The following is a 25,613-nucleotide window of genomic DNA, read 5'->3' on the forward strand; positions in this document are numbered from 1 at the left end:
TGTGTGTAAACAGAATGTAAAAATAAAACAGTCAGAGCAGCAGTAAAATTGGCTTAGGAATGGAACAAAAACAAAACAATTCAAATAATAAATTGCATTTTCTTCTGAAATGAGCATGACAGCACAACTAGCCATAGAAGATTATCAGTTGTGGGTCAGAGCAGCAGAAAAATTGGCTTAGGAATGGAACAAAAACAAAACAATTCAAAGAATAAATTACATTTTCTTACTGTGTTAATAATAGATAGATTGCGTAGATTTTATTATGATCAGTTATTATGGTGGTACCTGGAGTGCCAGATATTTTCTGTGGTGGTACTTGGTATAAAAAGGTTGAACACCCCTGTATAGGATGTTAATAAATATTGTCAGGGTGAAAATAGAAAATGTAAACAATTTTTTGTGTGTCCCATAGGGTCCATAGAACAGACAAAAACATGGTTTACAAGAATCTTCACGAAACGTTCACTAAACTGGATTATCCTACATAACTACATAAACTATTGGTTCAGAATCATGAAAACCCCCTAGTTTTACACTTATGCTACTTTTGAAAATGTTCTAATTTTCTCAATTTTCAATGCCTTAATTTACCATTATCCACTAATATTATAATTCACAATTTTTAATATGTTATTTGAATGACAGGATCATAAAACAAACTTGAACGATTGCAATTTATTTTTGGTCACGCCACTTTTTAGCTTAGATTGACTAATGACTGGCCTAAACATAGCATCGTCATGTCCAGGACCAGGAGGTGTGCTCGTACTATACATCAAGCCACCAGAACAGGATATATGGGCTCCATTTTCGTCACCGCTAAACCCCTTATCCCTAAACTTCTTTGCCTTTTTTTTTTTTACTATTTTGCTAAACATTTTTGAATAGTTAAAATGACCAGTCTACAAGCTCACAACGTGTCAATGTAGATTGGCTAGTTGAACTATTCAAAAATGTTTTTCAAAATAGTAAAAATAAAGGCAAAGAAGTTTAGGGATAAGGGGTTTAGCGGTGACGAAAATGGAGCCCTATAGGCTCTATAATGAAACTTAATTTAGTTTTTATCACATTTTTGTCACCTGGATTGTTTTAGTGTTAGTCTAGTGTTAGTCCACTAAATGCAATTTCAGTCGACTAAATCTACAGTTGATTTAGTCGATTAAAATGTATTTTGGCGGGCCTTGATGGCATCGTATTGGCTGGTTTTACACTTGCTGGTTTTATACTGCACGGCGCGTTGTGAGCTTGTAGATCGGCTATTTTTATTTTAGTCTAGTTTTTAGTTGTTGACGGAATTGTCAGGTATATTTAGTCTTAGTTTTAGTCATCATAGCTTTATAGTTTTCATTTAGTTGTCGTCAGTGAAAAAAGGTAGTCGGCGAACATTTTTCGTCTTAGTTTTAGTCGACAAAATCAACACTGTCTTACTTACACAGAGTTTAGAAGAAAGAATGATGTAGTGTGTTATCCATGCAAGGAAGGGCCAATAGCAGAAGCTTATACCATGGCTCAATTGGACGACAATAAATCACAGTATAGCCACATCATGACTCTTTGATTTAAATGTTGCATCTTGGGTGCGTGCGCGTGCGTGTGTGCGCGTGCGTGTGCGTGTGTGTGTGTGTGATAGATGTTGTCTCAGTCTAGTTAATTAATGATGATGGTCTCTAATGCAAAGAGTATGATCCACATACTTCAACATATGACTCATCATCATCTTGAATAACCCCATGCTGTGTGCTTGTGTAACACCAAGCATGGAGAAACGTACCCCTGTCCTGAGAGAATTATCGACTTTCTTGGTAATTAAGGATTGTACAACACAAATTCAATTCAATTCATCCTTATCGTCCACTTATAGGCCATCTGGAAATGTGCCACTTGCATGACCATAATTTGTCCTCACTCAGTGGTGTCCTTAATACTCCTTAAATCTAATACATGCCGGCGGTGGTATAGGGGTAGAGTGGCTGGATGGTAACCGCAAGGTTGCCAGTTCTAACCTGGGCTCTCCCAGAGTTAGTGTCGAAGTGTCCTTGAGCAAGACACTGAACCCCATAATTGCTCCTGACTAGACCTGTACGTGCCCGTCACTGTCGGCCATATACCGGCCTACTTGGGAACGATGCAACTTGGGAACCTAATGATATACGACTGCGTTGTCATAGCACCCATTTTAACTGTCAGCCGGTGTCCCAAATGGAGATCTGTGTTCATGTATGTACCTGTGTGTGAAGACTGCAAACTGAAAAGTGTAGGCCTACTTGGCAATCAATTCGGCCCACTGGCAGAGCCTGATTGGTTGAGCCTCAATTGGCTGAGGCAGAGGCTGGAAATTGCACAGGTGAAAGTAGTTGGCCTCAATAGGCCCACTGGCAGAGCCTGACCAGAGCCTTTTGTGGTGGTTCGACCGACTCGATACCTGGCACTGCACTCCCTGTGGGGGTGTGGAACGTGTGTGTCGAATGTGAAGTCGGTGGGTTAAACGGTTCTCGAGTTACGTGCATTACAGCATGCACACACACGGCACGCACGCAGAGACGTTGCACATTTATAGTAGGATGTGCAGGTTGGTGCCTTGCATGGTTTCCGTCGCCATCAGTGTGTGTGTGAATGGGTGAATGTACATCCACTACATCCACTTAGTTGGAAATGTTGACTTTTTTATTTATTTTGTTATATTAATCTCAGACCACAAAAGCTATCAATTTAGATAATGATAAATGTCAGTTATTTTATATGGGCCAAAGTCCAGACGACCATCAAACGATGACAAATGACATGTGTATCTGTTGTGATAGTTTATTCCAGTGGTTTTCAACCTTTTTCATATCAAGGCCCATTATTTTGATGAGATTTAGCCTCTCTACTGTTGGTAGACTACCATTTAGGAGAGATAACAGGCAAACGTTCATCACAATAACAATTCTTCTTCTACATTCTCTAATTGTGTAGACTTCTTGTAAATTAAGTAATGCAGATGTTTAACAATAATTTTACTCTTGAGAGCATAAAATGAAACCAAACCCTACTCTACTCTCAAGAGTTATGGATCTAATACGGGTCCATTTGGTTACCAACTCTTCTCCATCATTTAGCTATAGGGACCACCTGGAACGGAACCCCCTCAAGGACCACTGGTGGAGTGGTGGTCCCTGGACCGCTGGCTGAGAACCAATAACATATTGACGTCTGAATTCATCTGAGCTCCACCACAGCACAAACCAGCGACACCTAGCGGCAGAAGCTATATTGCAGGTTCAATGTGTAAACCTATGGGAGATACACTTCCTGGTGAGGAACCAATAGCATTATCGAAAGCAAGCATGTGACAATAACTACACTTTTCTTTTCTTTTAGACTTTCAACAGTCAGTCATTCAGTCAACCACTAAGGTAAGTAGTAGGAACTATTATGAAAACTACGAGTCAGTAATATGAGTAGGCATTTGCTTTTTGCAAATCAATAATGATTTATTTTGTTTTAATCTTAGTATCTTATTATTGCATGAGTGATGACAAATATACGTGTCAGCTGAGAATAGAATACGTTTCCATGTGGAACAGTGGAAGGCTAAAGCATGCTATCCACCACGACGAGTTCAAAGCTTTCACAAAAATGTCACTGAAGAATAAGAAACAACTTTAATCATTTATAAGCAGAGTCCAGGGCAGGAATATGTGCTCTGAAAACATTCCTTATTTTGTTTGGTAGCCCATCAGATCAAACAAGCTGCATGTGCTTTAGGGTGTTACATCCAGGCGAATACAAGAAGACTCACCCCGTTTCTGTTTTCCTCCCAGAATTTTCCCCAGTGAGGGGTGGGAGAGGCTGGACAGCAGACGGCTGGATTTTGAATTTCTCTAACTATAAACTTTCATGACAGCAAACATCCTAAGTACAAATATAATTTATGAAAAGCTACTACAGTGAAGTCTGTTCACAGAAGTTGTTGTAGGATATGTGGGGATTATCTGACGAGGTACCATTTGAGGGGGCAAAACCTTACACTAAATAATACTACATTGTTTATAGGGTCAATATAAGTAATATAATATAGCCTTTCCACAGGAGTATCTTTTTATATTTTTCCAAAAAGAATACAAACAGCCAATAGCATATTACAAAGTTATCCCCCTCACTGGGGAAAATTCCGGGAGGAAAGACGGGCACGCACCGGGGTGAGTCTTCTTGTTACCATCCAGGCTACACAGCAGTCAGTGGACAGTGTAGTGGTCATTCAATCACGCATAATCATTCACAGCACACCATCTGATGAAAGTCCAAGATCGTTTACAACACAATGCAGGGTAGCAGCACCGGGGGTTAGACCTAGAATGCCTGTGATCATTTCATTATATACATACTGTATGTAACAACAAGAGCCATTCTAGGGCTACACCGGGGGTCAGCACATGTGTCCGTGGCAAATGTTTAATTAAATTTTTTTAAACAACACCATTATAATGTTCTTATTGTGATTGATTCATTTATTAACATATTGGGTAATTACAGTACGTAGGCCTACATTTCAAGCACAACTCAATACAAAACTGTTAACTGTGGCACTTTAGGAGCCCAACATAGTGCTAGTGGTTCTCAAATGTTTTATTTGCAAGGACCCCTTAACTCTGAGAGTGTACAAATGGAAAGGAATTTTGACAAAACAATGTCCACCGCAAGTCATCATATTCATGGCGATGACCCCTGCAGTGTAGCCTACTCGTATAACTAAATGCATGACTAGTTGATTTGCTAATGTGAACATGGAATTCAATTATGATACAGTCTGCATTCATTCATTCATGCATTAGGTAAAGAACCACATTATCAACCTGCATGTGTTCATATAATTGGCCCTCTCACTATTAAATGCTAATTATAATATGTTAAATGTTTAAAAAAACAAACTCTACTTTTGTGTCACAGACCAAGTAGAAAAACAAAGGTACCATAATGAGTAGCCGCAATTTGCAACTCTAGATTTTTTTATAATGGGATGAATCTAGAGTTGCAATTGCAATACCCTCCATTGACTCCCCACTCATCCAATTTGGTTTGCGATCTGCTTGTCTTAAACGACGTTAAACTCACCAACATTGCAGCTGTAGTCCAAGCTTGAATTATCCTCTTTCAATCTGCCGAGTTTGTTTTTCATAAAAATCCACCGTAGAGATGTTATGAGCTACTTTCTGTCAAGACATCCTCTGCAGGTGGATGCAGGTGTTGCAGTTTGGAAGCACTCATTTTTATTAACGGGTCGCGCTGCTGCCTCCTGCATTATGTGCAAATTCGAAACAGGTGGTACGCAGGACCGTTCAGTGACATACGACGAGTGCTTCCAAGTTCCAAACTCCAGCACTTAGGAAAAAATCACCTGCACAGACTTTCTTGACAGAAAGTAGCTCATAACATCTCTACGGTGGATTTTTATGAAAAACAAGCTCGGCAGATTGAAAGAGGATAATTCAAGCTTGGACTACAGCTGCAATGTTGGTGAGTTTAACGTAGTTTAAGACAAGCAGATCGCAAACCAAATTGGATGAGTGGGGAGTCAATGGAGGGTATTGCAACTCTAGCCCCTCTCGGAAACCTCCATAAAGCTTTTCTGAAATGTTGATGTCGCTTTATTGTAGGGTCCCTGTTCATAACTATATTTTCGTATGGGAATTTTGGAACGCGGACATAAATATGCTCACTAACATCGTATCGCCGGCGTTTGACTGCCTTTTTTAGTTTAAGTTATTCTGAATTTGTGAACTATAAGTACCTATACAAACCGCTGCGAATATCTGCTGTGGCACGGAAGTCGTAAGTATTTTTGTTTGACCGATTTGGTCGCTTTATTTCTTCTTGTTTGTTTACCGTTTATTGTACCGCCTCCCGGTGTGCGGTTGGCTTGTGCCGGCTACGTCCCTGCCTCTGATCTGCTCTGTCATAGCTATAGCGCCACTAGCTAGCCAGATAGGCGGTACAATGAGGTGTCAATAAACAAGGAAGGAAGAGAAGAATCAAAGCGACCAAATCGGTCAAACAAAAATACTTAACGGCTTCCGCGCCACAGGAGATATTCGCAGTGGCATGTATAGGTACTTATACTTCACATATTCAGAAGCCCTCACACGAAAAAATGTCGTCAAAGAGCGCAGACAGGCTGTAAACACGGTGTTTATGTTTTATTATGTCCGCGTACCAGGTGGCAGGATACTGCTGGAACAGGACCCCATGGTCTGTGTCGTCAAAAATGTCAGAAACTTCAGTACCATTGGGTTCTGCTTGGAGGGCTAGATTCATCCCATTATAAAGAAAATCTAGCATTGCAAATTGCGGCTACATAATGAGGATTTAGTGAGGACCAAGATATGTTGAAAACAGGTGAAGTGTAGCTTTGGATCAAGACTATAGGATATAGGCCGCCTAATCGACATTTGCATAACTATGATATGCAAATGTAAAAATCTATAAAATACATCTATGCTAGTCAGCTAGTCTTGATCCAAGGCTAGGTGAAGTGGTCCTTTCAACTTCACTGAAAGAAGGTTTTGGGATTTCAGAAATCGTCATATTCTCTAATTCGATTTTGACGTGATTATATCGAGGTCGTCACACATTTATAAATAGATGTAGCCTATGAAACACAAATGGTTAAACTGAATCAGATATATCGTTTTATCATATCACATATTGTTGAGACTGAAAATCTAAAAAGTACATCTCAGAAGATCATGATATCCCATATATTATTTATTTGTATCTTATTTGTTTTTGGATCCCAGGAGCTGTAAAAGGTGTACGCCATGGGCCGTCTGGATGGGAAGGTCATCGTGTTGTCTGCAGCTGCACAAGGGATCGGACGAGCAGCAGCAATAGTAAGAAAACCGGTTCATACTGTTCTTTCTTAACAGGTTGAACTTGAATGCCTGTAATGTAAGACCATCTTCCAGGCTACTGAGGCCAGACTATGCCTATGCCTACTGCCTATGTTTAAAGTGACTTTTGAACAGCCAGTGCACCAACTGCTGAGTTGCTTGTCATGAAAATCCACTTTAAAACGGTGTAATCGCTTGTTGTAGTGTTGAAAAATATTCCAAAGTGCCGAGCTGCTAAGGCAAGACAACAATGGGGACTCAAATTCCCGTAACCCTTTGCAAACCGGAGCGACAGACCTTTTTGCGATGACATCATCAAAACACGTCTCATATCCCATTCTGTCCGGTGGATGGCCGAATGACTTAAAACTGATTAAAAACGTGGATTAAACAATTAAAACATTAATTTCACTAAGTCTGAAGCCATGCCACTTGGTTCTCACACATCTATCCCAGACCTGTCCGAACCCTTCCCTTTTAAATGGTCACCTGCTGGTTTCGTTTATTTGGGAGTGACTATAACACCTGCTTATGATACACTGTTCAAGGCCAACTTCCCTCCTCTTTTAGATATTATAAAGGCAGATTTAGATCGTTGGGCCCCCTTACCCCTCTCTTGGCTAGGTAGGATAGCTCTTATCAAAATCAATATTCTCCCCAGAATACTTTATCCATTGCAATTGATTCCTGTATTGTTGACAAACAAGGTTATCAAGGTACTAGAAGGCTGGTTAAGTACTTTCATTTGGAGTGGGAGGTAGCCTCGGCTGAAATTGGCCAAACTTCAAATGGATAGCGCAGATGGTGGTTTAGACCTGCCCAATATAAGGCATTACCAACTGGCCACGCACTTCAGGGTGCTTACGAATTGGCTTAAATCGGATCCTTCCTCGATTTGGCTTGATATTGAATCTTCACAGTCCAAATGCCCTCTTTGGAATCTATTATTCATAAAGGACCTTAAGTCTATTAGGAAATTTTGTTCTAACCCCATCACTCTACAGTATGTTCAGTCAAAGCCTGGAGTTCTGTGCGTAATATTGAAGGCCGTGCTAAATTGACATCTTCCCTTACTCCAGTGGTAGGCAACCCTGACTTTAGGCCGGGACACTCAGATACATTGACATAACAACGCGTCATCAGAGCGGAGGGAGGGGCGTCAGCTGCGACTCCGCGGCTCCGCCCACCCCCCGGGGTAAGATTTGTGATTTGTGATTTGCTCTCGTTCACTGCAATGCAATTTGCGGCATTTTCAAAACAATATTGCGCAGAGTAGCGATTATCTAACGTATTTGCAATGCCATACGTTGAAAGATCTGTTGCCCGCGGACAAGGCACGTTACCTCCGCAAGTTAGATATTATCGGCATAGGTGTTTGCCGTATGTGATTAAGGATTGGAAAAAGTTGCATTGGCAGCCATAGAAAATTCTGCCCGGGGTAAAACACCGGATGTGATGTTTTTGGGCGTTCCTGTCTTGTTAAAAAACCGGCTGTGACGTTTTTGGGCGTTCCTGTCTTGTTTCGTGTCAGTGTATGCAGGCTTTAGGACCTGGCATGAGAAGGGCATTACCAAACTTGGAGACCTTTTTGATGGCCATACCTTGAGGTCTTTCACACAATTGCAGCAGCGTCATGGGTTGCCAAAATCTGACTTCTTCAGGTATTTACAAATTAGACATTTTATTACTGAGGACACTTCACTTTTAGCCAATAGTTCCGCTTCACAGGTAGAACGAGCCCTCTCTTTGCAATTATCTAAGAAACAAATTTCAATTTTCTGTGACGTATTGAATTCCTACTCATCTATATCCTCTCAGATTACTAAGCAGTCCTGGGAAAAAGATCTGGACGTCTCTATTCATGATGAGGGCTGGGCAGATATGTGGGCCTATGCGAAACAGATTTCAGTTTGTAACCGAACTTAATCCATCCAGTTCAGAATATTACATCGTATACATATAACTCCTGCTCTCAAGAACAAAATGGATGTCAGTGCGTCCCCATTTTGCTTTAAGTGCAAGACAGAGATTGGTAATTACGTTCACTGTCTTTGGTCCTGTGTGAAGCTTCAGAACTATTGGTATGACATTGTGTCAGAACTCTCTGTTATTTTTGGTGTCTCGATCGATTTAGATCCGTTGTGTCTTTTACTTGGTCTCCCGGATGTTCATGTCATTGATGTCAAACATAAGAGGTTGTTCAACTTATTAACATTTGCTGCTAGGAAAAATATTCTTTTGTTTTGGATCAAGGATGTTGCTCCATCAAAGAAATCATGGCATAACATTATAATGGGCTGTATTCCTTGTGAATACATTACATGCATGTTGCATTCTAAATTGGACACTTTCTACAAAATTTGGGACCCTTATTTGAATCATATTGGAACCACACTGTCTGCCACGATAGGTTTTCCGTACCAACCTTAGATATCTTATATGCCAACATTCTTCCCTAGTGGGTGCTCTGCTTTGGGGCGGGGGCTTGTCTGCCCTTTGGGTATGGGGGGGTGGTCGCCCGGGCAGAGGTCTCGATGCGTTGCGTAGGGGCCGCTTCTTGGGGCGGTGGCCCTGCCGCCTGGAGGGGTGGCGGTTGCCGCCTTTGAGTGGAGCATGCATGGGTCTGCTCTTGTTGTAATGATTTGGTGCCTATGATAACTGTTGTCTGCCTTTTTAATATATGTATTAATGTACTGTATGGATGTATTCCCTGATTGGGAGTCTATGAAAATTCGAAAGTCACTTGTCATTATGGTTCATTGTCCTTGTCATGTCTTTGTATATTCAATCTTTTTATTTATAATAGTGTTGTGCCTGAGCTGTTTTTCTTTTCTTTTGTTTGTTATTATGTTCTTGTTGTGTAATGTTTGTTTGTCTTTAAAAAACCAATAAATATACTTTATAAAAATAAAAATAAACAATAAAAACATAACTCGCAAATCGCAGGGAAAGTGTTCTACAATTAATTAACTCGAGCAACTCGTGAATAGAAGTCAAAGTGTTAACCCAGCGGTTCTCAGAGTTTCACCCCGACAAAATGTCGTGGGGAAAATATTTCCTGACAAAGTTTTTAACCGTGTATACACTATACAGTGTACATCATCAGCTATTTAAACATCAGCTATTTAAAATGTACAACAAGCTCACAACATGTCCCAACTCCCAAATGTGACACGATTGTGAGTTTGTAGACGGGCTACATTAAACTGGGAACTGGGAACGGTTATTTCTAGATAGAATGTTGTTTGCTTTGTGTGCGTTATTTGCTTCAGTGACGGGATCTTCATCTTCATCTTCATCATAGAGCCTATGAGGTATATGTTCACATCGTTCACACGTTGTAGTAGCCACTCTATTTTAAGGATGCATAATTATAACATAACCTTTATTATTTTATTTAGTTCAGGACATTTCTGGGCACTATTGGTGTAGTTGGGGAGGTACAATTAGAATTTTGTGCAACCACAGACTCCCCGTCAGAGAGTATTGGATTTCAATTGGGATTCAGGTTTCATCCACATGGCATGCGGCTGTTATATTGTTGAATCTCTGAAAGTGAATAAGAAGTATTTTATCCCTTTTAGAATATTTGAGTGTGGCAGGGCATTGCATCAGGGAATTGCATCAGGGCATTGTATCAGGGCATCAAATACCAAAGACATAATTGACCTTGATTATATGAAAAGGGTTGAAAACCAGTGCTGTGTAGAGAGCTGTCTAGAATCTAGACCCTGACTGGGAAAGTGTCTGTGTCAGGAGTAGAGAGATGGTGGTGTCGTTGGCTTGACGCATCTTATCCTTTTCCTTTCATCCTTTATCCTTTAAAGCCAAAATGATGTCAGACCCAAGGAGTAGTTGTCACGACAACGATTTCTTTAGGAAAACTTTTAGACCCTTTCCACATGAACGGCTCGGCTGTTACCCGCATACATTTGTACTTTTGTAGCTGTTACTAGTGCTGTCGCCTCACAGCTAGAAGGTCCTGGGTTCGATTCCCACTCGGGACGCTGTGGACGCTGGCGGCGTGTTTCCTCCTAGGCGTCATCAGTGCCCATACCCGAGGCACGAGGCGGGGTTGGCGAAAGGGCCTTTCTTTGTGGAGTTTGCATGTTCTCCCCGTGTCCCCTAGGGTAGGTACCCTCACAAAAAACATGCAATATCCTGGTCTCTAAACTGCCTCCCACTGGCCAGCCGGGGCACCTGATGGAGGGGAAAGGAACTGGTTGGAATAACGTGTTCCTTCCACGTGCTACGTCCAACCAGGGAAACTCCCCCCTGTCAGGTGTAAAGGAGCAACTTGGACACTCAGGCATGAAGGAAGCATGAGTTCAAGTCCGTTGCTCTCCCCATGTCCCCCATATATGGGAACTAGGTTGGCGGAGGGTGTATAGAGCCCAGGATCACATTAGATGATTGACACAGGGGTGAAAAATGGGTTACAAAATCGTGGGATAAAAATTATATTAAAAAAAAGAAATTGTAGCTGACATCAAAGTTTCGAGCGTCCACATTGCGGTTATGTTAATTACAATTACAATTTACAATTTAGGGATTTAGCAGACGCTCTTAATCCAGAGCGACTTACATTAAGCAAGAACAAAAAAGCATGGGAATACATCACATACAAACATTTATCAAGAAACATGCGTAAGCTAAGAAAGTAACCGTGGAATATCTATATAATGAAGCTATACATATAAACTATACATCTTTCTATACTACTATGCTATACATGACTATACATGTACTATGACGTGCTATACAATGCAATTATAGTGCTGTCTACATAACATGCTATAAGTCTGTATCAAATGCTATCTAAGTCTACAGAAATGCTATCTAAGGGGGTGGGGTAAGTGCTATGGGCCATGATGGAGTCTGAAAAGGTGAGTGGTGAGGGTACTTCCAGCTTCCCTGCGTTGGCTGATCTGAGTGTGCGGGAGGGTTTGTAGGGTTTGATCATACTTGCAAGATATGGGGGAGCTATACCTTTGGTTGCTTTGAATGCCAGCATCAGAGTTTTGTATTCTGTGCGGGCAGCGACCGGGAGCCAGTGGAGGGAGCGGAGCAGGGGGGAGACATGTGAGAATTTTGGCTGGTTGAAGACCAAGCGAGCTGCGGCATTTTGGATCAGCTGGAGAGGCTTAAGTGCACATGCTGGTAGGCCAGTAAGGAGGGAGTTACAATAGTCGAGTTTTGACGAGACTGTTGTCTGGATTAGGAGCTGGGCTGATTCCTGGGTGAGGAACGGTCTAATTCGTCGTATGTTATAGAGTGTGAACCTACAGGATCGAGTGACAGCTGTGATGTGGGTTTTGAATGAGAGCTGACTGTCCAGGACAACACCAAGATTCCTGGCTATTGGGACAGACGTTACCAGGGCGTTGTCTACGGAAATAGTTAGCTAGAATTAGTTAGCTAATTATGCATGTCGTCCAGACGAGAGCGGTAGCACTCCGGAGAAAGCTGTATTAGTGTAGGCTATATTAGAATAGACCTGTATGTTGATGTAGCCTATATTGTAAAATATGCATTTCACACAACATGACATGAAAGACAATTAATTAATTCATATATTCTACAAATGTCTTCTAAATCCTGACAGTTTTCTGAAAAACCCTATGTTTCTATGCCAGTCGTTCTACAATTGCATGTCAAGTACTCCCAAACTTATATGTAATTGGCCGCCGACCCCCATCTGAAAATATGTTGTTTCAGGAACCCCTCCGCAACCCCACCCCAAATATTTGAGTTAAAAACGTTCGCTGTGAAAGAATATATATTAAACATTTGGGCCACATTTTCACGATTGTTCAATTTTTTTATACATAATGCTTAAAACACCAAAAGGGGTTAAGCGGGTAACGCAGAATACGTCCCTGTCTGGACAGCACCTGAGGTGCTGTCCAGATGAGGACGTATTCCTTGATTTTCCTTCACAGTGCAGCATACCAAATATACCAAACCGAAGGGAGGCGGAGGCCCCCTGTCCTATTAGGGTGGGCTATAGCAGTGGTTCTCAAACTTTTTCGTATCAAAGACCCCCCCCCCCCCCCAAATGAACACTTATTTGGGGGGACCCACATTTGAAATGATAAGCCACGGTTGACCCCCATAAGAGAAGATATACACGGTTTCATCAGTGATTTTCAACCATTTTCTCTTCAAGGACCCTCAGTTTGACATGCATTGGGCTACGGACGGACCTCAATTTAATGGGATTTCTATCTGGGACCAGATTTATATTGTAAAATGAATGTTGATTTAACTCAGAGTGTACAAATGGAACCTTGCTTGGTTCCATTTGTACACTCAGAGTTACAGACCCATAAGGGTCCATTTGGCTCCTAACTATCCTTTAGCTGGGGACCCCCTGCAACTCCCTCAAGGACCCCTTAGATTAGATTAGATTAGATTCAATGTATTGTCACTGCACACAGTATACAAATACTTTGACAATGAAATGAAGAGTGGAGTCTTCAGGTCCCTCAAGAACCCCTGGGGGGTCCCCGGACCCCACTTTGGGAACCAATGGGCTATAGTCCACATACACGCAACACAAAATAAATGGCTAAATGAATGACACCAAACAACATCAACATAGTATTTCCCATAGCAAATGATGACACAATCATACAGACTAGTGTGTGCGCACCCGTCCCCAATAGGCATGCTGTGAATTCTCCTCAGCCACTAACCACCGAGCACTATTGCAGACCGTTATTTGTATTAGGAAACACACACTTTAGAATATAATATGTATACAAATTACTTTGGAATGAATAGTGTTGTGCTGTTTGCAGCTTTACTTCACATTTCTATATATATATATATATATATATATATATATATATATATATATTCTTTCACAGCGAAAGTTTTTAACTCAAATCTTTGGTTCTTGCGGGTCCCTGAACCAACATACAGTATTTTTAGATATAGGCCAAATACAGAAAAAATGTGGGGTCCTTGACATGAAATAGTTTGAGAATCACTGACACGGAAAACTGTCAGGATTTAGAAGACATTTTGTACAACCTGGTCTCAGTGAGTTTAATTTTGTTTTTCTTTTTTTTGTCGGGGCTAACCAAAATGCATACTGCTACTACCGTCTGAGATCAATAGACAAGACCAATTACATTGTCTGTTGGAGAGCTGTGCTGCGAAGAGCTTGCTGTGCTGTGGTGTTTACACTTCAGAGGGTACTTCTGCTGAAAAGGTCTACTACTCCATTATGTGGTTAAGCCGTTTAGACCTGAGAGTGACACCAGATTCTACAAAATGTCTTCTAAATCATGTTTCTATGTTGGTGGTTCTCAAACTATTTAATGTCAAGGACCACACACATTATATGTAATTGGCCGCCGACCCCCGGTCTGAAAATATGTTGTTCCAGGGACCCACCCCCCTCAGAAGCAAAGATACGAGTTAAAAACGTTCGCTGTGAAGATTTGCACACATTTTCACGATTCTTCCAAAAAACTATCGGATCTACAGGCTCATAGCGCGGCACTCGTAGACGCGCTATGAGCTTGACCTGTTATTTTCCGTCGGCTAAACGGTTTAGAATAATGCTTAAAGTTGTTGAAAGCTATGAGGTGACACAGGTGCGTCCTCGGGCCTAAATGGCTTAACGATGTAGCCACTCACTGCATGAGCTGGCATCTGACTGTGGGACCGTATTACACACTAGACGGGGACAATTCTACTACTTCAGACCTTTTTATTTATTCTCGAAAGACATTCAGGCTACCTGGCCACGTTTGCAGTGTCGTCGTCGTCGAGATGCAGTACAATCACATCAATAGAGATGTTTCCCTTATCGTGTGATACAATACACTACAGTTTAATATAAGCAGTTGCTTTTAAACCAGTGGGTTTTTCATGTCAAGTCCCATCATTTATTTATTTATTTGGGCCACCATTTTGATGAGATTTAGCCTCTCAGACACAAAACTAGGCCTCAACGACCACTGGTTGAAAATCACTGTTTTAACCTATTTTGGTGTTTTAAGCATTATGTTATACTTTAGCTATTAAAAAATAGATCTACAAGCTCATAGCGTGGCACCAAGTGCCGCGCTACAAGCTTGTAGATCTGCTATTTTTTGAAAATGTGGTGCAAATTTCGAATATATATTCTTTCAGAGCAAACATTTTTAACTCAAATCTTTGCTTCTGGAAGGTCCCTGCCCTGGAACAACATATTTTCAGATGGGGGTTGGAGGACAATTACATAACTTTTTTGGGGGTCTTTGACATGAAAATGTTTGAGAACGACTGATATAGAAACATGTTTTTTTTTTTGAAAACTGTCTTAGAAGGCATTTGAAGAATCATCCTCAGGTCTAAATGGGTTAAACAACGATTCTTTGTCCACAGACCACATGGAAATGTTATGAACTGGTATAGGCATTGTTACTGTATATACACAAATACTGTGTCAGTGTTTAATATATCAAGATACTAGATAGACTCATCTCAAATGTATATATCTCTGCTGTCGGGAAGAAAACACTGAACACCGAACGGGTCTTTTTGGATGTGCAGGAATCCCTTTTTTGTCTCATATATATATATATATATATATATATATATATATATATATATATATATATATATATATATATATGAGACAAAAAAGAGGAGGTGCAAGTCTAGTTAGCAGGCAGCCATAGACATCAAAAAAGAGAAAAACCTTCCAAGGAAGGGACTGCACACTCCAGGGAACAGAGACGGACAACTTACTGCATCAAACTTATTTATTAGCATGACACGTTTCGCCGTGAGCTTCTTCAGGTGAGCTTCGTCAGGTGAGCGGCGAAACGTGTCATGCTAATAAATAAGTTTGATGCAGTAAGTTGTCCGTCTCTGTTCCCTGTACTGGAGTGTGCAGTCCCTTCCTTGGAAGGTTTTTCTCTTTTTTGATATACCGGTATATATATATATCCAATTTGATTCATGGTATCTTTTTGATATACATAATTCATTTATTTTCCTGATCAGATAGATATTGGTCATGTGTGGCAATGAGTGTGTATTCTTTTTTGAAACCTGATTTTTTTCCCCCTGTTCCCACATCGCAGGAGTTGGCTAAAGAGGGAGCCCTGGTCACGGCTACGGATATCAACGGAGAGAAGCTCAAGGAGTTGGACGGCATTCCAGGTATACTGCTGCTCACCTATACTGCCATCTACTGGACAACACACACGTTGCAGGCAGAATGAGTATTGATTTTCATCACCGTTTTCCTTGACTATCTATTATGTTGTTATTATGCTATATATATATATATATACACCTCTGTATATATTGTATTGTATTGTTCGAGATCACCCACTATTGCATAATGTTGGAATTCTTCTCAGGATGCTGTTAGAGGTGCTCCAATCGAGCGGCCACCAATTGATTGATTGATTGATTGATTTATTTATTAACATATTGGAGAATTTCAGTACATTTCAAGCACAACTCAATACAAAACTGTTAACTGTGGACGACACCATACACTTGTTTACAATAGGGCCCACCATGTTGAATGTTCAATTCATCATAAATCGGATCGATCGGTGATCTGCAATTTACCCGATCTGGAGAAACTCATCTTTTATTTAAAAAAAAAAAAATATAAGTATAAAAGTCATTCAGATAATACTGTATAGTATAATAGCCTATCATTTTTCATATTTGTGACAGGCCTAAACATTCTTCACTTCCTCCCCACACACTTACATGAACAGTTTTGTGGGGGTTTTTCTTTACATGTAATAATGTTGGAAATATTAAAATTCTCCCCTTACGCACAAGAAGAGGTATCGGTTCGGTGTCTGCCGACCATGAGAAAAACTATTCTAGATGCTGCAGCTCTGCCAAGTGGGGATGGTCTATATTAAATGCCTCAACTGGCCTGCATTATTATTAAATGTCATGCTCACTGATCACTGTCTGATACTGTTTTTGAACTCTACTTTAAGCCAGTCTGGGCGGGAAACCCTTTTGGTGTTTTAGGCATCATGTTACACTTTAGCTATTGCAAAATAGCAGATCTACAAGCTCGTAGCGCGGCACCGAGTGCCACACTACATGCTTGTAGGTCTGCTATTTTTGAAAATTTGTGAAAATGTGGCACAAACCTTTGAATATATAATATGTTCCTTCAGAGCGAACATTTTTAACTCATATCTTTGCTTCTGGGGGGTCCCTGGAACATTTTCAGACGGGGGTCGGCGGCCAAATACATATATATTTGGGGGTCCTTGACATGAAAATGTTTGTGGAGGCATTTGTGGAGTCGTCCTCAGGTCTAAATGGGTTAAACCAGTGAATACTACAATGGCCACTGGACCGTACAGCACTCTGCTCAGTATGTCAGGTAGTCTAGACACCGCACTAATAGATATCGTTCTCGTTCATGACTTCATCATTCATTCGTACTTGACTGCACTTCAAACGCACTGCTGTGTCCTGTAAAGTGCACATGCTGTAGGCTGCTCCATCTGCATGGTGAGATGGTCGATGCTTCAAATTGCTTCACATGAGAGGCCTCACTTGTAATACTGCTATTATTACTTTCTTAAAACCGCCGTAAAATACATGTTTTAGCTTAAAGGACAACTTCGGGTTTTTTTCATCAAGGTTCATGTTTTAGGTTGTTATTAGAGAAAGTTCATTTGCTGCTTTCTTTCATTTTAGCGGTTTTAGCCATTTTTGACATGGGGGTGGGGGCATTCGAATATGGGGCTAAATATGTATTTTTTTTTTTTCATTTTACAGCAATTTCTTGTTACAATTTAGACATTTAGCAGACTATCTTAATCCAGAGCGATTTACATTAAGCAAGAACAAAAAGCATGGCAATACATCACATACATAACAAGTAGTTTTCATGCAACATGCGTAAGCTAAGAACGCAGCAGTTGTTATTTACTATAGTCCTACTAGACCCCAGGAAATTACATATGGCCACACAAGATCACAGGATCTACTGAATGTGAAGGGGGGGGGGGGGTGGATATCATACTGTGTGTTGTAGGCTCAATATGACAATTTGTCACCAACCCATATTCAAAAATAGCTAAAATCATTAAAACCAAAGAAAGCAGCAAATGAAAAACACTCACCTTTTACTTTCTCCAATAACAACCTAAAACACGAACTTTGGTTGAAAAAACCCTGAAGTTTTCCTTTAATGAATCTTGTCATTTGGGTATCAGTACTGATACCCCGTACTGACCTTTATGTAGACATTAGGGATGTGCCGATGAGACAATTTGGCCGATATCGATATCCGATATAATTAATTGCCATTATGGTTGATAACCGATATAACCGATGTCGATATGATCTCATTCTGTATTTAAAATATATAATTATTTAGAAAAAAAGCAGAATATTTCAAAACTAGTGATGCACCGTTATTGAAATGTTGTCTCACATCCCAACATAAACAGCTTGAATGTAGTATTTATTTTTTAAATGTTCCAACTATTGACTCTTTCGAAAGCTTCCCCAGAGAACACTGATAATTTGCAGCCTTCATCATCACAAAAGGCTTTTTTTAATGAATTTTTCAACATAATTATAATAAAACTAAATATCTGCTAAATCCGATATATTATTATACAGATTACCGATTAATTGGTTTAACCCATTTTGACCTGAGATCAGATTCTAAAAATGTCTTCTCCATCCTGACAGTTTTCTGAAAAAGCTATGTTTCTATGTCAGTCGTTCTTCGATTTTTCAAAAATAGCAGACCTACAAGCTCGTAGCGCGCCTATGAGCTTGTAGATCTGGCAATGTTTTTCAATAGCCAATATCGGCCGATACCGATGTGTTTGCCGTTTAATCTCCCATCACTAGTAGAAATGACTTTAATGTGAGATGAACTACACTAGGAATCAAGACCAAAGTGGTGGACGTAACCAGCAAGGATCAAGTGGATGTCCTGGCCAAGGAACACGACCATGTGGATGTGCTGTTCAACATTGCTGGGTACAGTACTTCCCCTCCCCCAACACTGCACGCACGCACGCACGCACACACACACACACACACACACACACACACACACACACACACACGCACACAACCCTATACTTCATGCAATGCTGCTATGATTTCACATGTATAATTAAATCACCCCTATTGCTCCTATTACCAAATCATATGTCTCCATGTTGATCACATGTTGTCTAGTACCATCCTCTACTATACTTAACTACATTTCCAAAATCCTTCTACTTTAAGACTTAACCCCCACTTGACCTGATGTCACCAATCACCTTAACGCCGAGGAGAGGGGCCTCCGAATTGACACCTTAGTTCATATTTGTCGACACTCGATTCGTTTAAGATCCCCATTCTGTGGCTCAGTTTACATATTTTTATTCAGTATTTCACCAAACAAGTTGATATATAGTCGGCGTATCCAGTATTACTTTGTGTGCTCTTTTTGCTATGTTATGTTATGTTATGTAGTTTTTGTCTTTTGCCAAATGATGAACACAATATTTCAACAATAGATTCCAAGAGGTAGCTCATCCCAAACAACAAAATGAACATCAGTAGTTTGTCCTCAATTGACTTGAAGTTTTAGGATGTGCTACTGTACATCTTTAGTATTTTTTGGACATCATTGGCTCCATTTTTGTCACCGCTAAACCCCTTATCCCTAAGCTTCTTCGCCTTTTTTACTATTTTGTAAAACTTTTGAATAGTTAAAATGCCCAGTCTATAAGCTCACAACGTGTCAATGTAGATTGGCTAGTTGAACTATTCAAAAATGTTTTTCGAAAAAAAAAAAAAAGGCAAAGAAGTTTAGAGATATGGGGTTTAGCGGTGACGAAAATGGAGCCCCATGTGTACTGCATGCAACACTCCGCTGAGACCTCTGTTTCTAAGCAACATCTTTGAATGCTTCCAGGTTTGTCCATCATGGCAGCATCCTGGACTGTGACGAGGCCGACTGGGACTTCACCATGAACGTCAACGTCCGCAGCATGTACCTCATGAGCAAGGCTTTCCTGCCAAAGGTGATGGATGACCTTTGCCCTCCCACTACCAGTGGGTTTTCAACCATTTTCATATTCAGGCCCATCATTTACTCTGCATTTAAACCACAGACCACCATTTGATGACATATGGGGCTGCATTTTCGTCACTGCTATAAACCCCTTATCCCTAAACTTCTTTGCCTTTTATTTTTTTACTATTTTGCAAAACATTTTTGAATAGTTAAAATGGCTCACAACGTGTCAATGTATGGCTATTCAAAAATATTATTCAAAATAGTAAAAAAAAGGCAAAGAAGTTTAGGGATGAGGGGTTTAGCGGTGACGAAAATGGAGCCCTTAGCCTCTCAGACCCAAAACTAAAGAATACTTTGTTTACATAGGATAAGATTTAGTCCACAATTCCATGCTGTGTTGATGTTGGTACCATTAGGAGAGATAACAGGCAAACTTCTTCTACATTCTGTAATTGTGTAGACTTATTGTGAATTAAATAACTCTTGAGAGCGTACTCAAGAGTTCAAGATCTAATAAGGGTCTGTTTGGTTACCAACTCTCCATCATTTAGCTGGGGACCACTTGGGCAGCGGTGGCCGAACGGTTTGCGGAGCGGTCTTGATATCGGAAGGTCGCTAGTTCGTATCCCCGGACTGGCACGTTAAAATTACCACCGTTGAAGTGCCCTTGAGCAAGGCATTGAACCCCTACCATGAAATGTTCTATGAGCAGGGCCTGGCTGTAAACAAGTTCTTGAGCTTAGTCCAGTTACCCTGGGTAAACATGGTAACTTTGCTTTGGAACCCCCTCAAGGACCACTGGTTGAGAAACACTGCCTGGTGAAATAGGGAAGTTAACTACATGAGCGTCCCTTTTCTAGGGATGAAGCTTATAGGCAAGAAACAACAGATCTAACTACGCACTCACAGCGCGTACGTGTCACCTTGTTGTGAAACTTGTAGATCGGCTATTTTCGGTGAAGAGATTTTGTGTTGAGGAGAGGGGGGGGGGGGGGGGGGGGGAGTGGAGAGAGAGAGCCCCCCTGGGTGACCGTAGTCAACTAAGTACTATATAGGGTTTAAGTTGGAGAAAACATATGTCCTCTTTGCTGATCCTACTGAGAGAACAAGAGGGCAGTACATTGAGCGACATATGTTTTTGTTCCCTTGCTTTGTTGCTCTGCTGGGATTAGTTGTATTACTTTGAGCCTGTGACATGATGGTCACTAACTTCCCATCTGCTAATCCAGCTTTAGCCTCAAACTAATCAAAGTCTCTTAAAGATGAATAATTGCCTTGTGCCGTAGCTCATTAATTTAGTTATTTACATACGATTGTCACATGATCATTCATATTCCTGTATTGTTTTTGGGAAGATTCTGTGAATCTTGACACCTTCAATGCATTCTCATTCTAGATGTTGGCAAAGAAGTCGGGAAACATCATTAACATGTCATCTGTTGCATCGAGTATCAAAGGTAAAGGATCTTAACTACATTGAAAAGTACTATTTTAGACTTCGCAAATAAACTAGTTTTGTGCCGGGGAAAAAAAGGATAGCTATGAACAAGGTATGCCCCATGTTCAGTGTAATCCTCTTAACTGACAATTGTTTTGTTTGTGTGTGCGTGCGTGCGTGCACACACACATGTTTTCCCTTCCACAGGAGTTGTGAATAGATGCGTCTACAGCACCTCCAAGGCTGCGGTCATCGGCCTCACAAAATCCATAGCTGCAGATTTCATCGAGCAAGGCATTCGCTGTAATTGCATCTGCCCTGGTAAGGATGTTATTGGTTTTGTGAAGAAAACCGAGTTATTTTCCTTGGTTTGGAACTCAGGGTCAGAAAGAAGCCATGCGTGCATTATTATCCCATTTAGGCCTGACGTCGAAATTTAAAAAATATTTTCTAAATCCTGATAGTTTTCTGAAATAATACCCATGTTCCCATGTCAGTGGTGCTCAATATTTCATGTCAAGGACCCCCAAAAACTATATGTAATTGGCCGCCGACCCCCCATCTGAAATCTGAATTTCTTCCTGGAGGCTGAACCCTTGACAGTCAAACGGGCCAATTAAATAAACAGTAATATAGTGACATCACATTATCAGCCCCTCCCCCTTTATCATATACCTACAGCTGTGGATGTGGCTTCAGTTCAGGTGGATCACCACCCATCACCACCCACCAGGCAAACCAGGCATACTTGATGAACTGGTGGGAGTGTCCACATAAAAGCATGATTTTAACAAATACTGTACACTTTTTGGAAAAAGTTCTTCCTCCTTATAATAATACCTGATGATCATGTTTTAGGGTGTAAAAAGATCGTGGCACTCCATCTTTAAGTGGTTAAACATCCACTTTACAAAAAAGCAGTCAACTTTAGTGTTAAATAAAATAAATTACCATTTAACTTAAGCAGTTTTTGTATCATTTGTGTGTTTTATTTGATGCAAAACGGCAGCAGCATGATATCAGCATTATAAATCGTGCTCTCTGTATCGGCATTGATCATTGAAAAACCCGAACCGGTCGACCACTACTTGCAGTAGATATGATTAAGTGATGTGTGTGTATATAATGTACAGTATAGTGTACAGTATTATCCATGATCCATCGTGATAACTTCGACAACGACAAAATATGCAACATCTTTTTTACAAGCAGCGTGGTTGTACGTACGACAAAGTATAAAGGATAGCCTTTAGTCTAGTATAATTGTTTAGACTGAATGTAAAGGATGTTCTATGTTTGGTCATCAGGGACTGTTGATACACCGTCACTGAGAGCCAGGATCCAGGCCCAACCCGACCCTGAGCAGGTACTGAGCTTTTTAATTGGATTTTCAAATCTTTTTTGAGGGGCGGCTATGCCCAGCTTTGTGTGTGTGTGTACCACGGAATGTGACGATCTGATTAGCTGAGCACGGAAAGTGATGTATGATTTGATGATAAGAGCACCCCTCACTTCACTTTTTTAAATTTTTATATAGCAGATCATTGTGTGTGTGCGTACGTACGTACGTGTGTGCGTGCGTGTTGGTTTCAGGATAAACAAAACTATATAAATGAACCAATATTTGTACCAATCCTCTTTATTTATTTAGTACATTTTACAGCTCAAGGTTTTCATTTACACAGTGCTGCACAGGAAAATTACTAAATACACCCTGGAAAAATATGCTCTCAATATTGAATTAACATGTATATAAATATACTGTGTATATATATAAAGAGCTTATTCATGTTTCGGTCACGTTAGTCATATAGATGGATTAAGGTCTACGTGAATAACTAAATTAAACATTTGGGCGCTTATTTCCATGTGCACATAATTGTCTCCACCAGGCCGAAGGCATGGGGAGAGAGTATGTTTTGCACTCCGTCCGTGTGTGAGTCCGTTCGTCCGTCTGTTACCAGCTAATCTCTGACACCGGTAACCCGGTCGATGCCAAATTGTGCACACCAGACCGAAGGCATGGGGAGAGAGTAAGTTTTGAGAGAGTTTGCCCCAACTTTTCCAGAACGGCCTGTTATAGTGCCACCAGTAGGTCAACTTTTGAAAAACACATTTTTGATATTACTCCTCCAGTTTCTGTCCAAAGATCCCGCAAGTTGTTACACACTATCTCTATAGTCATGTGTTCAAGACGGATCTGTCCGATATTTCATATTCCATCCTAATTGGCTAACATTGGCTTTCAAAGTTTGTCGGTGTGTGTGTGTGAGTCTGTCTGTCTGTTACCAGCTAATCTCCGGCACCGTTAATCCGGTGGATGCCAAATTTTGCACACACGCTCCCTGGATGCCAATGATGAACCTCTGCCCCACATTTTCAAGAACGGCCTGTTATAGCGCCACCAGGAGGCTGACTTTTGAAAAACTCCCGCAAATTGTTACACACTATCTCTATAGTCATGTGTTCAAGACGGATCTGTCCGATATTTCATATTACGATTTGCTAACATTGGCTTTCAAAGTTTGCAGGATTGGCCCGTTTTTAACAAAAAGCCTCAAATCATGAACGCAGCGTGCAATTTACGTGAAATCCTTCACAGACTTTCCTACTAGGCTGAGGAATGTATCCACCCCTTTTCACATTGGCCTGTTATAGCGCCACCAACAGGTGGATTTTAGCAAAACCCTCAAATCATTCAATTGCCATCCAAGACATACTGTAAGAACAAATGTCACCCTTTTCACATTGGCCTATTATAGTGCCACCAGGAGGCCACAACCTGACCTGCACTGGTGGAGACCTGTGCCCCAAGGGGCACTTTATCTAGTTATTTATCTGTATTGGTTGTAAATATTTACCAGCCACTTTTACTGAACATGGCTTCTATGGCTAATTACAATAAACAGCTCACCAGTTGCAGCTGTAATTGTCCAGGATTTGGCAGGTCTTGATCAACCAACCCTTTGATTATCCCCCTGTGTTGTGTTTTGCACACTGTGAACATAACTATGCTCCGCAGGCCTTTAAGGACTTCATGGCAAGACAGAAGACTGGTCGAATGTGCACAGCGGAGGAGGTGGCTTACCTGTGTGTCTACCTCGCTTCAGACGAGGTATGTGTTACATGGGTGACGCAATAATATACTGTATGTTAGGTACGCTGTGTGGAGACAGTCGCACTGAGCAAAAGACAGGAAGCAGAGCTGGAGGTAGCAGAGGCTAAAATGTTGAGGTTCTCTCTGGGAGTAACAAGGATGGATAGGATCAGGAACGAGTACGTCAGAGGGACAGCGCATGTCGGATGTTTCGGAGATAAAGCCATAGAGGCCAGACTGAGATGGTGTGGACGCGTACAGAGGAGGGATAGTGAGTATATCGGTTGAGGTTTTGAGGTTGGAACTGCCAGGCAGGAGGCCTAGAGGAAGACCAAGTAAAGAGTAGATTTACGGATGTAGTGAAAGAGGACATGAAGTTAGTTGGTGTGAGACAAGAGGAGGCAGAGGACAGGGTGAGATGGAGGCAGATGATTAGCTGTGGAGGCAGAGGACAGGATGAGATGGAGGCAGATGATTCGCTGTGGCGACATCAGTCAAGGTGAGATGGAGCCAAGCAGATGATTCGCTGTGGCGACCCCTGAAGGGAATAGCCGAAGATGTTAGGCACACTGTCTGTAGACTAATAATGCCCAATGCTCAGATGAATAGTTTTCTGATTACAGAACTTACTTAATTACAATTTGGCCGGACAGTATTTACGTGAGATGCATGATGAGTTTTTTTTCCCCCACCTCCCCAGTCAGCATACGTGACCGGAACGGAGCACATCATTGACGGAGGATGGAGACTGTGAAGAGGAACCTGTTGGCAACCTCATGAGACAATGCTGCTGCTGGGCAACACACGTCATTTTATAAGACTGCATGTACGAAACATACAGAAATAAATGAAGGAATCACGCACAACTGCTTTTGATATGATTAGGATCATTGTGGTCTACTGTCGAATGTGTGGTGGTTGGACAATGTCTATTATTATCTTCAATGTATTGTAAACAAGATTATCTGTGATCCAACATTGGCCACAATTCTTTTTTAATATAATGGGATAAAACTCGAGTTGCAATACTCTCCATTGACAGCCCATTGTTCCAAATTGAATTTCCGATCTGCTTGTATTAAGCAATGTGAAACTCACCAACCTTGCAGCTGTAGGGCAGGCTTGAATTACACTCTTTCAATCTGCAAAGCGTTTGTTTCATAAAAATCCACCGTA

At 41.0% G+C, this 25,613-nt stretch overlaps 1 protein-coding gene across 1 annotated transcript; it reads left to right on the forward strand.

Moving 5' to 3' along the window:
* The first annotated feature begins 3,365 nt into the window (after window positions 1-3,365).
* Window positions 3,366-25,325, forward strand: bdh2 (3-hydroxybutyrate dehydrogenase, type 2). The gene is made up of 10 exons (XM_083765360.1): window positions 3,366-3,398; window positions 6,780-6,872; window positions 15,959-16,037; window positions 18,770-18,866; window positions 19,798-19,906; window positions 21,299-21,359; window positions 21,548-21,661; window positions 22,648-22,706; window positions 24,363-24,455; window positions 25,138-25,325. Exons 2-10 carry the CDS (start codon window positions 6,801-6,803, stop codon window positions 25,189-25,191), a joined length of 738 nt encoding a protein of 245 aa, XP_083621486.1. The 5' UTR covers window positions 3,366-3,398; window positions 6,780-6,800; the 3' UTR covers window positions 25,192-25,325.
* The last annotated feature ends 288 nt before the right edge of the window (window positions 25,326-25,613 follow it).

Source organism: Protomyctophum parallelum (assembly GCF_964188405.1).
Source record: "Protomyctophum parallelum genome assembly, chromosome: 5".
In the NCBI taxonomy this organism is placed as follows: domain Eukaryota; kingdom Metazoa; phylum Chordata; class Actinopteri; order Myctophiformes; family Myctophidae; genus Protomyctophum; species Protomyctophum parallelum.